The 20,466-nt window shown below is 39.6% G+C and overlaps 2 protein-coding genes across 3 annotated transcripts; both read left to right on the forward strand.

Moving 5' to 3' along the window:
- The first annotated feature begins 5,006 nt into the window (after positions 1 to 5,006).
- Positions 5,007 to 13,794, forward strand: LOC107765739 (uncharacterized). The gene is made up of 3 exons (XM_016584423.2): positions 5,007 to 5,179; positions 10,772 to 11,127; positions 11,313 to 13,794. Exons 2-3 carry the CDS (start codon positions 10,781 to 10,783, stop codon positions 13,633 to 13,635), a joined length of 2,670 nt encoding a protein of 889 aa, XP_016439909.2. The 5' UTR covers positions 5,007 to 5,179; positions 10,772 to 10,780; the 3' UTR covers positions 13,636 to 13,794.
- Positions 11,929 to 19,556, forward strand: LOC107765740 (alcohol dehydrogenase-like 6). Of its 2 annotated transcripts, none has more exons than XM_016584425.2 (11): positions 11,929 to 14,216; positions 14,857 to 14,935; positions 15,029 to 15,165; positions 15,822 to 15,868; positions 16,331 to 16,653; positions 16,902 to 16,984; positions 17,092 to 17,167; positions 17,273 to 17,334; positions 18,662 to 18,757; positions 18,857 to 19,018; positions 19,133 to 19,556. In XM_016584425.2, exons 2-11 carry the CDS (start codon positions 14,881 to 14,883, stop codon positions 19,247 to 19,249), a joined length of 1,158 nt encoding a protein of 385 aa, XP_016439911.2. In that variant the 5' UTR covers positions 11,929 to 14,216; positions 14,857 to 14,880; the 3' UTR covers positions 19,250 to 19,556. The 2 variants fall into 2 exon arrangements, with proteins under 2 accessions (XP_016439911.2, XP_016439910.2); XM_016584424.2 differs by lacking the exon at positions 11,929 to 14,216 and adding an exon at positions 14,590 to 14,693.
- The last annotated feature ends 910 nt before the right edge of the window (positions 19,557 to 20,466 follow it).

Consider the following 20,466-nt stretch of genomic DNA (forward strand, 5'->3'; position numbering starts at 1 on the left):
TACATGTACATTGACCCATGACCAGATGGCGTTATATATGCGTATATTATATGTATATGGGATATGTGGAAAGGTTACGACGTTATATACGCACCACCACCTGATCAGCTGGTATACGTTGATTATTTCGCCCACAGATGCCGAGATGATATGATGGGATGCCCTCAGAGGCTTGATGATGTTATGTATGCATGGTATGACATTTACACGTATATGCATGACATTATAAATGTTTCACGGTTCACATAGATATTCAGACTTACATGTTAAGTTCTTTACACCGTGTTTCTTTCATGCCTTACATACTCGGTACTTTATTTGTACTGACGTCCCTTTTGCCGGGGGACATTGCATTTCATGCCCGCATGTCCCGATAGACAGGTTGACAGTCCTCTTAGTAGGCTATCAGCTCAGCGAAAGGTGTTGGTGCACTCTACTTGCTCCGGGGTTGCCTATTTGGTCAGTATGATTTGGACATGTATTGATTGGTTTGGCGGGGCCGTGTCCCGACCTTTATGACGCTTATGTACTCTTAGAGGCCAGTAGACAGATGTCATGTATATGGATACTTGTATGGATTTATCGGCCTATGTTTTGAATGTACAAATGATCATGTCGGCCTTATAGGCCCGCATGTCACGTGTATAAGTTTCTATATCATGTTGGGTCGTCCAATGTCTAGTATTCCCTTATGTTTTATTCTAGTTATCTTATGATGGCCCTTCTGGCCCATTTACCTATGATGGTGTGATAAGAAAGATATGTTACGTTGGTACTCGGTTGAGTAAGGCACCGGGTGCCCGTCCCGGCCCTCCGATTTGGGTCGTGACACGAGGGCAGGACCGTTGTTACTATTTCATTACTCGACCTCTCAATACTCTCCAAGTCAAACAATGAAGGGACTAGGTAGATTGGGATTGGGACTATAATACCAGCCAACACCCAAAAATTATAATTTTCTCCAAGTATGTAACCAAACCAACAATGTCAAATCAATAAAATACTTACGTTTATCAGAACGCCTACCGGCCCTCGGCCACGACTTAACAAAAGGTTATGTTTGACCCCACTCAAACAAATACCTACTGGCCTTTGGCCGTGACTTAATGAAAGGTTATGTCGATCCTGCTCGAACAAACACCTACCGGCCCTTGGCCGTGACTTAACGAAAGGTTATGTTCGACCTCGCTTGAACAAACATCTGCCAGCCCTCGGCCGCGACTTAACAAAAGGTTATGTTCGACCCCGCTCGTTAAGTATCTACCGGCCCTCGGCCGTGACTCAACGAAAGGTTATGTTCGATTACGCTCGAACAAACACCTACCGGCCCTCGGTCGCAATTTAACAAAAGGTTATGTTCGATTACACTCGAACAAACACCTACCGGCCCTCGACCGCAATTTAATGAAAGGTTATGTTCGATTACTTTCAAACAAACACCTACCGGGCCCCAACCGCAATCTAATAAAAGGTTACGTTCGACCTCGTTCGAACAAATACCTTTTGGCTCTCGGCCACACCTCAATAAAAAAACAATGCACACAATCTACGAATAGTCGGCTCCAAGGCCACGTCCAGCTAAAAGACAACAACAATAACAAGGACAAAAGCGAAACAAGCAAACAATAGAGGCAAAAAAACATACAAGTACAGAAAATAAACCACAAGGAAAAAAGACGCAAGGAACAACTTTGATATTTCATAACTGTTTACAGAGGCTCGTGAAGACGCCGACAAAAATACACGAAAGGTCAAAAGAAAACTACCGATCGCCGCCATCACGAACATCAGTGCGCTCACCAACTTAGCCCTCAACGGCGTCGCCACTCTGACCACCAATAACCTCGCCATCGCCACCTTCACCCTCAGGATATGCTGTATCATACGGGCGTTCTCCTCGAGCCGGTCTACACCCTCATCCCCCTCGTCCTCACCGGCTTCAGGCGTAGCTGGATCATACCCACAAGCGACTCGAGCTTAACGAGCCTTAACATGAACATCTTCGAGGGCAACCTGAGAAACAGATCCCGCCGCATGCAAATCTCGAAAGACATCTAACTGGGCCTCGGCATGAATCCACTCCTCATATAACTCCCGAGGAACATTGGAAAAATCTAAAGTACGGGAGGAGGATGATTGTGCCAGTAATTAGGTCTTCTCGGCCTCCAGAGCAGTAACTCGATCGTAGATACCATAAGTCTCTTTCTCCAACTCCCCAATCCGTTCATCGAGCTGTTCTTATTTGATCCTTGTCGTTGTTAAATCATTTTCTCTCTCGGAATGGAGAGTCCGGATCACCACCTCAAGGGACTCCGCCTTCTTCAAAGCCTCCGACTACGCATACTCCGCTTCTCTAGCTCATCTTGCTTCTCAGCAATCTCGCCACTAAGAGCTTCCACCCTAAATTGACATTCCTCAAGCTAGCCTCGCAACATGACTACCTGAGCTTGTAGATCACTGCACTGGACTTCGACGCCATTGCTAAGCTCAAACTCTCTCCCCCGACGTTTACGACCCTCCTCTTACAAGGAATCAAATCTCCATCACCAGCCAAAGGTTCGTCGTCCTCGTTGATGAGAGAATACAAAGGAGAAGCCGAGGTCTCCACGACCAAAGTCTCCACGGCCGAAGTAGGGACAGATTCGGATGCAACAACAAGAGGGACTGGAACAAAGGTAGGATTAGCTGCAGTTGAAGTAGGGGCAGAAATCGAGGACGCAATAGCTTTCCTCTTCTGGAACGAGGGTGCGGGTGCTCTCGACCTCCTCATAGATCCCCTGGCCAAAGCTAAGAAAAAACAAGAAAAGGGACAATCAGCGAAGCTGAACAAAAAAAAAGGAGTTTAGACACCGATGGTAACAAGTAAATAACCAGTAGAAGGGAGGGCATGCCTAAACTTCTTGAAAAAACTTGGGCCTTCACGAATCCCTACAATGTGAGGGAGGAGACGATCGACCCAGTTAGAAATATGAGGGACCAAAGGAGGAGGCGAGGTCTTGGCTGCAAAAGAAGAAGGCAAGAAGTCAAAATTCAGGACCAAACATGAGAAAGAGACCAAAATACTTACGAGTATGGTTCCAAGACTCGGAAATGCCGTCGACGTTGGTCACAACGTCCTCGGTCCTGACATAGAAGAAGTTGAACCAGAATTGATGATTGGACTTGTCGTCCATCTTCACCACCAGGCATTTTCCCCCTCGGTGGCGAAGGTTCAACATCGTCCCCCTATAATAGGTAGGAGCGAACAGATGGATTAAATGCCGCAGTGTCACTTCGACCCCGGTCAGCTCAGCAAACTTGGTGAGCATCTTCATGACTTTAAAAACGTACGATGCAAGCTGAGCAGTGCAAACGCCGTAGTGACGATAAAATTCCTCCGCCAGCGAAAGAAGGGGGAGAGAATAGCCGACTTGGAAGGGGTAGGCGTAAAGGGCACAATACCCAGGACAATGGACCTGCACCATGTCCCACCCGGCCAGGATCAACTTGACGTGATTGGGAATGCCGAATTTAGCCTTAAGATCTGCCAATTCCTTCACCGTCATCACAGATCGAAAGGCTTTAGGTTCCCCTATTTATAAGATTTGAGAGGCACTAGAATCGAAACAACGGGTCATGATTAGCACGGAAATCGAAATGACAGAGCCAATCAAGAGTCGCCGGGAAACGACATCATTATGACGCATGGTGTCATGACGTCACTTCTTCTCTTGGACCAGATGGCTCCAACAGACTTCTCGGGTAATTAAAAAAATTCAAAATATGCGGACCTCAGAAGGCCACGTAGCCCTATCTCCACGACCACGACCACGACCTCAACCAACTTTATAAAATCGAGTTATGAAAGACATTGTCCGCTCACCGACCTCATCCGCGGGAACGACCTCGATAAGCGGAGGGACTAATTGTATGGGTCAAAATCCATTTTTAGTCGAAATGGTATTAGTAAAACATTCGTGGGATGTCACGCGTCGAAGCAATCTAATTATCAGCGAAGGCCACGGTCGAAGAGTCAGCAAGACCGAAGTCGAGGAGTTGTCATCGAGGCCGAGGTCGAGCACTCTTAACAAAGCTGTAACGACTAGTTTTGAGATAGGATACAAAAGAGAATATTCTAGTGAATATTCTCTACACTTGTACTGTTAGGGTTTTTAGGAACATGTTCCCTATAAATAGAAAGAGACAAAATAATAGGGGACATGTGATATTCATTTATAAAAATACACTTTGACTTGAGAAAGAGAATCAGATCTCATTGAAAATATACAAATATCATCTTTTCACTAAGATTCTTGTCTACACTTTTCTATTAGATCCGAGAATAACTCAAATATTTAAAGGATTGTCCATCACTCGTCATTGTCAGAAAGAACATTCACTGATTCCATCATTTCTTGGGTGACTCATTCATTCTATTTACTTAAGTGCCATTTATTGTTATTCATTGATATTGAATGCTACATTATTGCCTTTGATTTCTAGAATATTTATTGCATACTGCCGCCGCTATCCGAATATATCTACATAGTATTTGTTACATTTTAAAGAACTTCATGTTAGGAATATTATTATTAGCTAAGGTTAACCCTCATTTATATAAATTTAATTATTTGAATCAAGATCTATATTTTTTGGTCAAACAATTATAACTGTGAATTTCTAACCTATGACTCAAACTTCGTCTAGTAGTTGATTGTTAATGTGCCTGAAACAACTCTTGCCTTCATATTTCCATTATTAGTTAAATAGTTAAAACTTACCTTTTCTATGAGTAAGACATTTACTTTGAGAACAATTACAGCTTCTAAGAACGAGAAAAGATTCGAGTCTAGGTTTGCAGCATCCAAAAGATCTAGTACTACAAGCGTTGACTAGGCATTTTCTCAAAATCTTGAGCTTTTCCTAAATTCCTTAAAGACCCCCTTTCATGTACTTAATTAATTTATCCATCTAGCCCCGCTAACTAACCCATTTATCCATCTAGCCCCGCTAACTAGTACATTTATCGGAAGACCCCCTCGCCCTTTGCTTTTTCCTATCACTCATTCACTCTCCCCTTTTAGACGTAATTCAAAAACTACCCCCAATTCTAGGGTTTCTATCACTTCTCAGTCCCGTCTTCCTTCTTCTCAATTTCCCTTTCCACTTCCATATTCCTCCTCCTCAATTACGCTTTCAGGTAAGTTTCTCACATTATGTTGTCTCTGTTTTTATCGATTTAATTTATACAGACTAATATACATATCTGCAGTATATTTGCAATTTTTTTTTTGTGTGCCTGTCTTACATTGAAGAGTTAGCTACTTTTCAATTGTTTTTGTTATGTATTTACTATGGGCTTGAATGTTTATTCAAGCAGTGGCAACCCTTCAGCTCGAGCTTTTTATAAAGTTTTATGAAAGATACAAATATTTACACTCTGTTTGGATGGTTGTTACCCATGGTTTCATAACGTACAGTATCGTATAGTATAGTATCCTATTGTACTGTACTAATGAATACAATATTTGGATAGACTGTATTGTTTGTCATGGTTTAATAACATTTTTATTATTTGGTTTGACTGTATAATAACATATAAGTTTACTAAAATATCCCTGAACTACTATAACTATTAAAAATAGCAACAATTACTAGGATAACCATATTAACCGTATCAGCATCCCCTACCCCATGATTTCAAGATAATCATGTCCAGATTGCATATCACATTAGCACAGCATATTAATATTTCTACGTTTTGTGCTATCAAAAACAAAGTACAGAAGTGCAGTAAGACAAAGAAGAGAACTTACAGTTCAGTTGAATTTTGCCGCAGAAGGAGTTCACAAATGGAGGAACTGACCGACTATTGAACTTTTTCATGGTTATATAACATCAGAGTTACAATGGGTTTACAACACCATACAATATAATTTTAAGAACTATGGAACTAACATGGTATCAATGAAAACAATACAATAATGAACCACGGGAAACAACTATCCAAACAGGGGGTTAGACTGGCCACACTTATTATCACTGTAGGAGTAGTAGGTGCAGTGGTATTCAGTATTGACTAAACTAAGATATTGTATTCACCCATTATCACAAAAGTAGAAGGTGCAGTAAGGGGCGGATTCAGGATTAAGCCCTAAAGGTTCAACCTTTAAGGTTTTAAACATTGAACCCATTGTATTTTTAAAATTATGAGTTCATATCTATTATTTGTTGCACTGTTTAGTGAACTTTTCACTAAATCAAAAATATTGGATTAACCAAGGGGGTTTCCCTTCTTTTTCTGTAATATTCTTAGGTGTGTTGTATAGTGACTTCTGTTTTCAAATCAGTTACATGGTTTTCTATGAGTAGTACTTATTTACATATGGATGGAGTTCACATTTCTTGTCTGATTTGTTCTAACTTGAGATATAGGATCATTTAGCACAAAAGAGTTGGTGTCTCGAGTTGGATTCATTCTACGACTAATTGCTGTCTTAATTAAGTTTTGGAATATGAGGAAGTTGTGGCTAGAGATTAGCAAATTTCTCTTTTATTTGTTTGTTTGTTTGTCGAAGGGGAATTATTTCAAGATGTTTGAATTCCTTGCAGTTCTAATGCTCCGCCGCAGGAGGCAGTAGCCTGCTGTTTGTGCATACACTGATTAACCAATCTTTCATTTGGTGAATGGTGATTATTGGTACTATTCTACTCTCTGCTTGCATTACTTTTGCTCTGGCTCCTCTTGAAGAGCTAAGCTACTGTGCTTTGCTTATTTTACTTTACTTTAAAGTTAGTTTTATTTATAGATTAGGTGCCAGATTTCCATTAAATGAATTCTTAGTATTTTCTGGTTCCCGCGACCCTTTTAATGAAATGGTAAAACATCATTGTGAAGCTTCCAGCAATTTAAAATGAAAAAGGAAGAAAGTAAAAAATTGTGACTGAAATTTTCCCAGGAGATCATCGCAGCTTGTATTTGTGTGTATGATGGGTTATATGGAAAGAATGGAACTTATGCTTTGACAGCAAAGTGGAGAACTACATATATTATAATACACATATATTTGTCTTTTGGCTTTTTGGTGTGAAATGAGAATGTAAATACACTAGATAGTAGATACAACATTATTTGCGAAAGGATTAAAAAAAGTAGATAAAAGTGTTGAAATTTCTCTGTCTTGTTACAATGTAAAAGAGCTGGCTTACTGTAGTTCTAGCTCTACCTGGATGCTGTACTTTCTTTAAATTAAAAGAAAAGAAAGGAATAATTATTGACCATGTGCGGTCGTACTTTCCTCTAAATTTTCCTGAAATCCATAGTTGTTGCTGCGTACTGTGATCACTCCTAAGGCTAATGGTCACACAGTCTACCTTTCAGGCTTTCACTACACACACCTCTTTTACAGAACCAACTTAGCTTCAGAAACAATAACAACAACAACAACAACCCAGTAAAATCCTACTAATGGGGTTTGGGGAGGGTAATGTGTACGCAGACCTTACCCCTACGAGGTTTGGATAACAAACAAGCACTCTTCTGATTGATGAGTCGCGAGCCGGTGTTAACGAGAGGCTAGAGGTTAGGAGACATGCTCTTGAGTCTAAGGGTTTCAAGCTGAGCAGGACAAAGACGGAATACCTGGAGGATAGTGTGTACGCAGACCTTACCCCTACGACTCATCAATCAGAGGAGTGCCTGTCTCCAAACCTCTTCCCTCCCCAGACCTTGCTTGTTATCCCTAAAGCGAGGCTCAAAACACCTTTAGGTTTTTAAGTAGTTATCCATAATATTATCAAAGGAGTGCTTAAAGCGCGCTTAAGCCCTAAAGCGAGGCTCAAAACACGTTGAGCGCTTCGCCTCGCTTAACGGGCGCTTCAGTGTTGTCATGAAGGCGCTAAGGCATGCTTTTCCTTGCCAATAAGCGCAATCCTGAAGAGGCGACACTAAACAATTGATATTTCACTTTATCGTAAATTCTCATTAATTTTTTTTTGTCCATATATTTGGTATTCATGCTTATAGATATTAGTCTTGGACTACACATACATATTTGTAGTTTTACTCTATTTGCGCCTTTTTTTCCTTAAAGCCCACGCTTTATTTGCGCGTTGCGCTTAAAGCCCCAACAGACCTTAGAGCCTTTTTGCGCTTTTCGCCTTTGATAACACTGAGTTATCCAACAACAAATTTTCTGGTTTTTAAGTGGTCATTTGGATAAAGAGTTAAATAATCCATGTGCAGAAAGGGCCTCATTTCTTTTTTTAATGATTAAGATATCTGAATATGAATGCACATCTGAATATTAAGATTAAAACGTCTGAATCTGACACATCTGAATTTTAAGATGTGTATTAATATATGAATACTAAATGATTAAGACTATTTATTTTTTTGAATGTATAAAATTTGTCTTTATTTAAAAATTAATAAATAGAAAATTCAAATAAAATACTTTTTAATTTAGTATCCTATTAACAAAATATTTTTTTTAAAATAATATGGTAGTTGGTGGTGGTGATGGCTAACGATGGTGCTTGTGGATGCCAACTGGAGAAGGTGATTGGTGGTAGTTTTGGTTAATGATGGTAGTTGTGGGTAGTAGCTAGTGGTAATTGATAGTGGTAGTTGAGGTTGAGGAAGGTGGTGGTGGGTGGTGGCAGTTTATAATGATGGACAATGGTGACTATGGTTGATGATGGTGGGGGTGGTAGGTAGTGGTAGTCGATAATGGTAGGGTGGTGGGTGATGGTAGTCGATGATGATGGTGGTGGTGACTATGGTTAAGAATGGTGGTGGTCGGTGGTGGTGATTAAGTACGGTGTTGGTCGGTGGTGCATGGTGGTAGGTGATAATGGTGGGCGGTGGCGGCGGTTAGTAGTGAATAAGGATAATAGCATCTTAATGAAATTAAGTTTTTGTTATAAATCTTAATTATTTGGAGCTATTCATACCTATTAAGTGGTTGTGAAATAAAAAAATACGCACTTAATGATTAAGATCTGTATAATTAAGATTCAGACTTAAAAAACAACAACTACAATAACAACCCAGTAAAATCCCACAGGTGCAGGGTCTGGGGAGGGTAGTGTGTACGCTGACCTTACCCCTACCCGATGGAGTAGAAAGACTGTTTCCGCTAGACCCTCGGCTCAAAAAAACGAAAAAGAGGAAAAGAGTCAATATATCAGTACCGTTAATAGATAGAAATAATAACAGCATCATAAGAACCAGAAAATAGATGAAACGCAATAACAATAACCAGTAAAAGAAGGCCTGGTGCTATGAAAAATGGAAGAATAGTGTGACCACAACATTAACCGCTGGTAGTCTAAGACAAACCCTATCAGACTAGCCTCACACACGGTACGAAGTAGAAAAATGCTCAACTACCTCCTAACCTACAACCCTAATACTCGACCTCCACATCTTCCTATCAAGGGCCATGTCCTTGAAAATCTGAAGCCACGTTATGTCTTGCCTGATCACCTCTCCCCAATACTTCTTAGACTGTCCTCTATTTTTTCTCGTGCCCGCGAAAGCCAACCGCTCACACCTTCTTACCGGGGCATTAGGGCTTCTCCTCCGCACATGCCCGAACCATCTGAGCCTCGCTTCCCGCATCTTGTCTTCTATAGGAGCCACGCCCATCTTCTCCCGAATATCTTCATTCCTAATCTTATCCATCCTAGTATGCCCGCACATCCACCTCAACATTCTCATTTCTGCTACTTTCATCTTCATTATATGTGAGTTCTTTACCGGCCAACACTCTACCCCATATAACATAGCCGGTCTAACCACCGCTTTATAAAACTTACCTTTGAGTATCGATGGCACTTTCTTGTCACACAGGACTCCCGATGCTAACCTCTATTTCATCCATCCCACCCCTATACGGTGTGTGACGTCCTCGTCGATCTCCCCGTCCTGCTGGATAACCGACCCAAGGTACTTGAAACTGCCTCTCTTGGGGATGACCTGTGATCCAAGCCTCACGTCCTTGCCCGCATCCCTCGACTCGACGCTGAACCTGCACTCCAGGTATTCTGTCTTATAGCCTGTTTGGCCAAGCTTTTTTTGGGCCAAAAGTGCTTTTTTCGGCCAAAAAATTAAGGTGTTTGGCCAAGCTTTTAGATGGAAAAAAGTGCTTTTGAGGAGAAGCAGAAGCAGTTTTTTGAGAAGCAGAAAAAAGTAGCTTCCAAAAGCACTTTTCTGAGAAGCACTTTTGAGAAAAATACACTTAAAAGCAGTTTTCAAAAGCTTGGCCAAACACTAATTACTGTTCAAAAGTGTTTTTCAAATTAATTAGCCAAGCACAAACTGCTTCTCACCAAAAGCATTTTTTTGAAAAGTACTTTTGAGAAAAACACTTTTCAAAATAAGCTTATTTTAGAAGCTTGGCCAAACAGGCTATTAGTCCTGCTCAACTTGAAACCCTTAGACTCAAAGGCCTGTCTCCAAACCTCCAGCCTCTCGTTAACACCGCCTCGCGTCTCATCAATCATCAGACTTAAAAAACAAATGCATTTAATATTTGAGATCTGAATAATTAATATTCAGACAGCATTAAGTGCAGACAAATAAGGCCTTAATTACGTTTCTTGAATATTTGCAAATTCAAATGGGCCCAGTTTCTCAAATGAGTGCTGATGCATCATATTCTCTAGAATGATCCTTGCTTACTTACAGGGTATCTTAGAATTAAGATGAACTTCAATAGAGGACCATTTGCCAATAGCCATTTTAAGTTTTATTTACACTGACCTTTTTTCCTGTTGGTTTTTGAAGATTTATGCCATGGTGAAGGGAAAGCTTATTTTAATTTGCCAGTCTGGTGGTGAATTTGTGAGTGATGCCGGTGGAACCTTGTCATATAATGGAGGAGAGGCAAATGCTGTAAATATCAACGAAGATACTCCATTTGATCATCTGAAGATAAAATTGGCAGAGATGTGCAATCTGGAGCTTAAAACAGTGTCAATTAAATACTTTCTTCCAGGAAATAGGAAAACTCTTATTAATTTAAGGAGCGAAAGGGACTTCAAAAGAATGGTTGAGTTTCATGCTAATTCTGTTACAGCTGAGATTTTTGTCAGTGGGAAGGAAGGTTTTGATCACGAAGCATTGAACACATACACTGACAGGTATTAGCACAATTATTTTAAGTACTTATAAACTTTCATTACCTTATTGACATGATTTAGTGAAACGAGCCCGTTGCCAGCCAATGTCTATTATGGCTAAAGCAAATTGGTTAATCACTTGCATGTCGCTGGTAGTATATATGTAATTGACATTCTGCTTGTATCTCAATTAACAACACTTCCAGGACAATTGGGTTAAAACTGGCTGAGAACGTAAATCATCATGGCACGCCTGCAGCAGCAGCTGATTCTGGTGGTTTGAGTACAACACCTTCAAAAGCTACCCCGTTAGGGACTGTTCATACTGATGCTGCCTCTCCTCTAGTTATTCAAAGTGATTGTCTGGTCGATGTACATATCAGCTGCCAGGAACCAGCTATTAATGCAACAGCTGATAGCTCCAGTCAAGCCACTACTTCGTCAAACCCTTCTTCTGGCCATGTTGCTGAGGATGATTCTGACTATGCTCCACGCTCACGTGCTGCTGTTGGTACTACTGCTCAGAGCCCAATCAGCTTTGACTATGATAGTACCCCTGCTGATACTGTAAAGAAGCGCAGGCGCACTGCTTCATGGACAATTGGTGCCAACGGTCCAACCATTGTCGTGACCGGTAATGATTCTAAGGAGAAATTCTCACGGAAGAAAAAGAGTCGAAATTCAACTGGTGTGATGGACAGTAATGACACGGTGGAGGATGAAGATTGTGTTCAATTACCTGATGATTCTGACAGCTCCTCTGCAGTTGCTCTTCGTGATGAAGATCTGCCAGAGAAACTAGTTGCCACTTGGAAAGAAGGTATTACTGGTGTCGGTCAGGATTTTAGGAGTGTGAAAGAGTTCCGGGCTGCACTGCAAAAGTATGCTGTTGCTAATCGCTTTGTCTACAAGTTGAAGAAAAATGATGCTTCCCGTGTAAGTGGCAGATGTACCGTAGAGGGTTGCTCTTGGAGAATTCATGCATCTAGGGTCCCTGCTGCTCAAACATTTAGGATCAGAAAGTTTAATTATTTGCATACATGTGGAGGCGAATCGTGGAAGTCTGGTCATCGTACAAGGAATTGGTTGGTAAGTATCATTAAGGAAAGGTTACGTGATTCTCCAAATGACAAACCCAGGGAAATCGCTAAAGGCATTTTGCGTGACTTTGGGATTAAATTGAGATATAGACAAGTACGGCGAGGGATGGAAGATGCCAAGGAGCAACTTCAAGGTTTGTACAGAAAGTCATATAACAGGTTGCCTTGGTTCTGTGAGAAGGTAGTAAATACTAATCCTGGTACTGTTGCTAAGCTTATGATAAACGATGAAAAAATACTACAGCGCTTCTTTTTCTCACTTCATGCCTCAATACATGGTTTCAAGCGCGGTTGCCGACCTCTGATTTTCCTTGAAGCTACATCTCTAAGATCAAGGTACAAGGAGACTCTGTTGACAGCAACTGCGGTTGATGCAGATGATGGTTTCTTTCCAGTTGCTTTTGCAGTAATAGATATTGAAAATGATGATAGTTGGCGTTGGTTTTTGGAGCAACTAAAATCTGCATTATCAACTTCTCAATCTATAACTTTTATCTCAGATCGAGAGAAGAATTTAAAGAACTCTGTGCTTGAGGTGTTTGAGAATGCTTGTCATGGCTATTCCATTTTTCATCTTCTGGAAAGCTTTAAGAGAAATCTAAAGGGTCCATTCAATGGTGATGGGAGAAATGTTTTACCTGAAATTTTCCTTGCCGTTGCTCATGCAGTCCGACTTGGTGGTTTTAAAAATTCGACTGAGAAAATTAAACAGATTAGTTCCCACGCATACGATTGGGTGATCCAGATTGAGCCAGAGTGTTGGACAAGTTTGTTATTTAAGGGTCAGCACTATAATTATGTAACAGAGGATGTTGCAGAACCATACTCCAAGTTGAGTGAGGATTCTCGTGGATCAACAATAATGCAAAAGATTGAAGCCTTAATATGTATGCTCGGTGATCTAATAGATCGTCGTAAATTGGAGCCAAGTAATTGGTCCACTAAACTTACTCCGTCAAAAGAGAGAAAGATACAGGAAGAAGCTGTTAAAGCTCATGGTCTAAAAGTTCTATTCTCATCTGATGTCCTATTTGAAGTTCATGATGAGATGACTCATGTTGTGAATATTGAAAACCGTGAGTGCACATGCCTGGAGTGGAAACAAAGTGGGCTGCCTTGCTGCCATGCGGTTGCTGTGTTCAAATCCATTGGTAAATGTGTGTATGATTACTGCTCAAGCTACTTTACAGTTGAAAGTTACCGTTCTACATATTCTGTGTCTGTAAACCCGATACCTGTGATTGGAACACCAGTTGAAGAAGATGGTGAGTCAGATACTGCGGATGTGTTACCCCCTTGCCCTTCAGAATCGCAGATTGAGGAAAAACCAGAGGATACCAAAACTGTAGACCCGGATAAGAGGACAGTAAGTTGCAGCAGGTGCAAGGAACCAGGACATAATAAAGCTTCATGCAAGGCCACTTTATAGGTCCTTGCTTCCTCCTTGTTTGCATCTTGTACATTTCTTAAAATTACATCTTAATGACTTGTGATGTATTGCTCTTCTTTGTAATTTGTTGCGCTCTGCATTTCTACTTCACAGAAGACTCTCATTATTTCCATTGGTAAAAGCTGGTATATTTCTTCATCTATGGGTAATTTCTTCCTCATTGTGTCTGTACTCTCAGTACCTTCTGGAAATCCATAAGCTATGAGTTTTGAACTCGAAAGCAAGGTGTAAGACGATGGTAAGATTCTTGGCCTCAAAAGGGTATAAAGCTGTTCCCGTAGCTTGTCTGTTGCAAAAATGATTTTCTATATTTCAGACTATGAATTTTCGAATCGTCTTGTTACATGATATGTGATGGTAAATTCTCAGTTTACTCGACGTGAGTGAATAATGATGGTTTCTCGGATTGAACGGACGATTTCTTGGTACTGTTTTGCACTGTTAGAACAATTCAGAACGAGACACAAGCATCTCATTCTTAATATGCTGAAGTCGACAACAAAAGACAAAGGTTGATTTACAGTGGAATGCAGAGTGCCTTATCAATATATGAAAAAGATGTGAGTTGAAAGATATGCAAATGAACGTTATTTGGTGGATTTAATATGCTGATCTTAGGGAAGAGTAGAAACAAACATACTGGATAATGAATCTGCTAATGTTGGCAGTAGTTAATTTCGTCGGAAAATCTTACCACAAGTGCACTCTATCCTTACCTTCCAAAGTTGGCATAAGTTAATTTCAACGGGAATATTAAGAAAGTAAATTTTCAGGCTACTTCTTCCAATAACAGAAGATGAACATGTTAACATCGTTCAAATCAAAACTCAAACTCAACTCAACTCAACTCAGTTCAATTGTGCCCTAATTCTTCATTAATAGGAATCAAGTATATGAATTTTCTATAATCATTATATTTTATTTATTTAAAATTTTAAATCATAATTAGACTATTTTAAATCAACACTCGAGTCAAATTGTCATTTGGGAGTTGGGACGTGGAGAGAGCAATAGCTGTTGTTACCAACCAACCCAAAGTAAGTTTGCCTTCTTTACCTACCCACCCCACCTACTTCCCCCCCATCCCTTCTCCTTCACTTCTCTCTACACAATAACTAAGTCCAAATTCCTCCTCTGCTCATTGCATTGATCGCGTCACAAAAGGGATAGATTGGTTTATACATTTCTCCATTGTTTCAGTACAAGTGAGAAGATTCAAAGAAAATGTCCCTTACTGATTCAGTGCAGCACAAACAGCCTGGTGTCATCACCTGCAAAGGTTGGTATCCACTTTGAATACCCTTCATTTGCTTTTTACTTTTTTTTATTTATTTTCCCTTCTTACCAAGAATCTTGATTATTTAATTTTCAGCTGCTGTGGCATGGGGACCAGGAGAAGCAATGGTAATAGAGGAGGTGGAATTGAGTCCACCTCAGCCTATGGAGATTCGTGTTAAGGTTGTCTCTACTTCTCTCTGTCGCAGTGATGTCACTGCTTGGTTGTCACAGGTTTGATCTCTACTTCATCCCTTTTTCTTTTTGGGTTGAAAATTTTTCCCAACAGGACAACCATATCTTTTATGTCAAGCTACTAAATCTAAGTCAATTCTGGTACTAGGAAGACAAATGCTGGAATGGAACTGTGCTAAGCTGCTGTTTCAGTTACATGAATTATTCCTACTAAATGTTTGAAATTTGTTCATCATAATAAATCATTTCTACAAATATGGCATTGAATTATTAGGTGCTCAATCTTGGACCGACTGGAGATGGACTGCCTTTGTTAGAGATACAGTAGAGGTGCTTAGCATAAGAACTAGCAAGTTATACTGTATAAGATTGCGCTTTTATGAGTTTATCTGACAAAAGCGCTTCGCACTCATCCCAATCTCATTTTGTTTCCCAAAGAAAACTAGCTAAATCCAATCTTATTTTGTGTTCTCAAAGGTAAAATCTGAACTTATGTAGGGAAGGGGGGATGCGGGCACATTATACAGTAGAAAAGACTCAATCTTGGGCCCTCTTTATTCGTTCATCTTGTCTTTCTTTATCATTTTGGCAAATCTGGTTCTTGTTTTATTTTTCTTTTCATATGAATCTACCAGAATTATTTTCTTATCCTTCAAATATTTCGCACCCAATGATGAAGTTTTTGTTATTTTCAGGCTCAGGCTTCTATTTATCCTAGGATATTTGGTCATGAAGCATCAGGGTTAGTTCTATATCTCGTCCAGCTTCTACTTGAATGATAATGCTTTTAGTCAGTAGTTTAAACATGTATCTTGCTGCTGATAGGAAGTCGTCAAAATACTAACTCAAAATTTTCTTATATAATGCATAGCCTTGAAACATGTCTTGGCGTGATAATGCGTCTCTCCAAGAGGCTAATGGTCATGTTGTAGGGAAGGGCCAATGTTATTTTGAGTTGGATTTCTCAAATTTCCGAATTTGTCAAGCATGTATAATGGTTTCATCACCCACTTGATGCGTAATGGTTTCATCACCAAAATACTCTTAGTTGACTTACTCATCAGGTGCTCTGTCTATAAAGAAAAGCATTCCGTCACAGACCGTGGCATCATCAAGAGCCACAATTGCAATGCAATAGAAGTGGTTGATGGATTCAATATTCTCTCATTTCTGAACATAGAATCAAGCTTTAATATTTTTGCAGGATTGTTGAGAGTGTTGGGCAAGGAGTGACTGAATTTGTAGAAGGAGACCATGTGCTAACCTTATTTACTGGGGAATGCATGAGATGCAGACATTGTACCTCAGGCAAAAGCAACATTTGCCAAGTTCTTGGATTGGAACGAAAAGGTGTTATGCACAGTGATCAGAAGACGCGGTTCTCTATAAAAGGGAAGCCGGTTTATCATTATTGTGCAGTTTCAAGTTTTAGTGAATATACGGTTGTACACTCTGGTTGTGCGGTCAAGGTTAGTTCAAATGCGCCTTTGGATAAAATCTGCCTCCTCAGTTGTGGAGCGGCAGCAGGTAACTTATGGAGTACTGTTCAATTAAATCACAGCTGATTTTTTACTTCTTTACTACTATTGAAATTTGTTATATCGTTTGAAATGTTTTTTCCAAATAGTTAAATCCTCCTTCAGTTCTTAGATGTTACTTTAATTCTTAGCCTATTTATCTCTGTATAGCTTCACAACTAGCCATAAGTTAAGTTGTTATTCTGAACATTTCAAATGAAGCATTGTGCAGCCTCACAATTGAAATGAAATAATCAGGTCTAGGTGCTGCTTGGAAGGTTGCAAATATCTCGGAAGGATCAAAAGTGGTCATTTTTGGTCTTGGGACTGTAGGCCTTTCTGTGAGTACATTGATCCAAGCTTAACAGCTAACATAATATAGGCTAAATGTTTTCCTGGAGAACTTGACAATGATAAATAATAAGATGCTTACATATTGAGCTAATAGGTTGCACAAGGTGCTAAAATGAGGGGAGCATCTCAAATTATTGGTGTAGACACAATGCAAGAGAAATACGAAAAAGGTATCACGTCAGACTTCTTGTAAAAAGTTGAAAACCTGAAAAGTTTTCCTAAACTTATGATGAAAAGTTTCCCTGGTTTATTGATGTTCTGCCCTTCTGGTGCAGCAAAGGCTTTTGGAGTGACCGATTTTTTGAACCCAAATGATACTGATGAACCCATCCCACAGGTGTTTTACTTTTCACGATATATATACAACAAAAGCTTGTAAATTAGTTTCATTCTTTCTCCCAGCTAATTGGTCATGAGTCTTGCTAATCATGTTTGCTGTCTAAAACAACACAGAAGCGTTACAACAACTATGTCTCAATCTCGAGCTAGTTGGACCGTCTATATAAATTCTCACTTTCATTTTGCTCTATTTGGACCTGTTTCACTCCAATACGCAATAATTTGGGGATTATCTAATAGAGGTTTTCTTAAATTTTCTAATTTCTAATTCATACAAATCTCGAAACAGATAAAAAGTCTTTTAGCAAATACTAGACCTAATGCTTTACCAGTATGACTAAGCACTAACACCTATGGTTCTTTTGCTTCTATTATGTTATGTGTTTCATGACTGCTGCTGCATAGATTTTGCGTGATTGTTGGTCTATAAAGACAGCTTCCTTCTATGTGGCTTTAGGTCTACTTGCCTCCTTTCTCGGGGGAGGATGGGGCTTGGAGGTACCGGGAGCTTGGAGGTACCGGGTTCATCTGAATCCAGTACTTTTGGTGTGGAGCATAAATTTATGTATAAAAATTCACTATAATTGCAATATGTAATAGATATGAACCCATAACCTTAAAAATATAATGGGTTCGACGCTAGAAACCTAAATGTTGAACCCATAGAGCTTAAATCCTGAATCGACCTCTGCCCTCTCTAACTCTTGGTATCATACCTACAAACTGGTACATTTGAGGTCTCCTCTACTTGTGCTACTTGCATATTCCATAATTTTCTTTTATCTTGTCAATCTTGTGTGAACACATATCTATACGAACATACGCTTTGTACGATACTCATATTATGGAGGGTTGGGAATTAGAGACCCAACATTCAATCCCATATAATATCGATGGTCTTAAATATGGCCAACAGAATTTGCCGCACTTTGGTAAGTATCTTCCTATTGCATAACATTTCTGTAGTGCTCCTCAATTCCAACATTCTATTTTAATTTTTTATATATTCGCCTATCGACCATTCACCTAGACCATTGAGCTTATATTTGAATTGTCTTAATTTATGCACTGCTATCCCGTCTAACTTTACTTGGTTCGTCTTATGCCGGCTTAATTCGCGTGTATATATCATTTCTTATCTTTACTTATCCTAAAACCCTTACTATTGTGGAATGTTTATTCAAAGTTCAAACTTTTGTTTAACGTCTTGTATAGCGTCGTCAGTAAACCAATATCGTCAGCAAATAGCATACAGAATGGACCAGTTCTGTTCATGCTCAGGCTATGCTTTCCTTTCGTAAACTCTGAGTACTTTTTAATTTCAGGTTATAAAACGCATAACTGATGGAGGTGCAGACTATTCATTTGAGTGTATAGGAGATACAGGAATGATTACCACTGCATTGCAATCATGTTGTGATGTAAGTATAGAGACCCCATTTCAGTACTCTCCTGTATTCTCTGAGATTTGTTTCTCTTTCTTATACCCCCAATTTTCTGTCTTCTCCTATTTGTGTTAGGGATGGGGTTTGACCGTCACACTTGGAGTACCCAAGCTGAAGCCAGAGGTAACAGCTCATTATGGACTTCTTCTTACCGGTAGAACATTGACAGGATCTCTATTTGGAGGATGGAAACCGAAGTCTGAAATTCCTTCATTAGTTGAGATGTACCTAAGGAAGGTAAACTGTTACACTGTTTTTTCAACTTGATGAAACCTTGGGACGTCGTGTTTATTTACTCCAAAAGGACTTTCAACATTGGAATATTAAGCCATTGTGAGGTTTTGCTTGCAGGAAATTGAGATAGATGACTTGATCACACATAACCTGCCATTTGAGGAGATAAACAAAGCTTTTGATCTGATGAAAAGTGGGACTTGTTTGCGCTGCGTCATACATATGCCAATATAGAAGGTTTTCCAATGGCTGAATGTTTTTCAATGAAATAGATAGCCATCACGATGAACTGCGAGAAAATTTGATGTTGTAATGTAGTATATGATTATCATTGCCTGCCATCGGTTATTTGTTCAGGATGGTGGGTTGAGCTGTGCAGACTATTTTTACAGAAAAAAGTTTGATGTCATATCAAAATGCATTGACTGGCCTCAGAGACAGTTTGCCGTATAGGCAACTACTCAGAAATTTCTAATCATTAGCTGAGTTAGATGCAATTATCCAGTGAAGACCATATAATTTAAAACCTTTTGTTCCTAAATGTGGATTTTGCTATTGATTCTTTTTTCACTATAAGGAAGAACTTGGGTTTTGGAGATGCTTGTGCACTTTTATACCCATTAATTGAATTGAAAGTTGATGCTGCAAGATATAGCCTTTTCCCCGGAGCTTGGAGGCCAAACTAATCTTTTGGCCTTACGTGGAGCAAATTTGGATTCCGAATATACTACAGCAGGATCTTTTGCTGCTTTTGTTGATATTGCTCTCACTCATTATTACGTCACCTTAACAGCTGGGACCCCCTAACCATTTCTATCTATCTTTAGAAATAGGGCTCTAGACCCCTGTGTATTAGACAGCGGGTGGGAAACCAAAAAAGATCTTCGGCATACCATTCCAATCTCTTATAATGTCCTTGAAGACTGACAGGATACAGGTTGCTAGCACTGCACATTAATTATGAAACTTGTTTGTTACCTATAATATGAATTCATTAGTGTTATGGAAGTCTAGATTGAGACAACCATCGGGGGAATAACTAAAGTGGGGTTCATGTTATGAAATCCATATTATATATGGATGTCCAATAATCAAATATAACTCTCACTACTCTTCCCCATTATGTAGATAATCCCCTGTCATGATCCCAATTTCCCACTTTAGGATGTCGTGATGACACCTAGTCCCTAAGATTAGGTAAGCCTAACACATGCCGATTTAATCATAGAATTGAATTATTTGATCATTTATCATAAACCATTAAGTGACATACATAGTTGCAAGCGACCAATAGTTATACATTTCCCAAAACCGATACTACAGAGTCATAAGCACTACTAAAACACACTAGAATTTCTAAACACAATACTGTTTTGAGTTACAATTTAACAGTAGCATAATAAAATAAGATGGTGACTCCGAGGCCTGCGAATGTCAAGCAGGTATACCTT

Source organism: Nicotiana tabacum, chromosome 22 (assembly GCF_000715075.1).
Source record: "Nicotiana tabacum cultivar K326 chromosome 22, ASM71507v2, whole genome shotgun sequence".
In the NCBI taxonomy this organism is placed as follows: Eukaryota; Viridiplantae; Streptophyta; class Magnoliopsida; order Solanales; family Solanaceae; genus Nicotiana; species Nicotiana tabacum.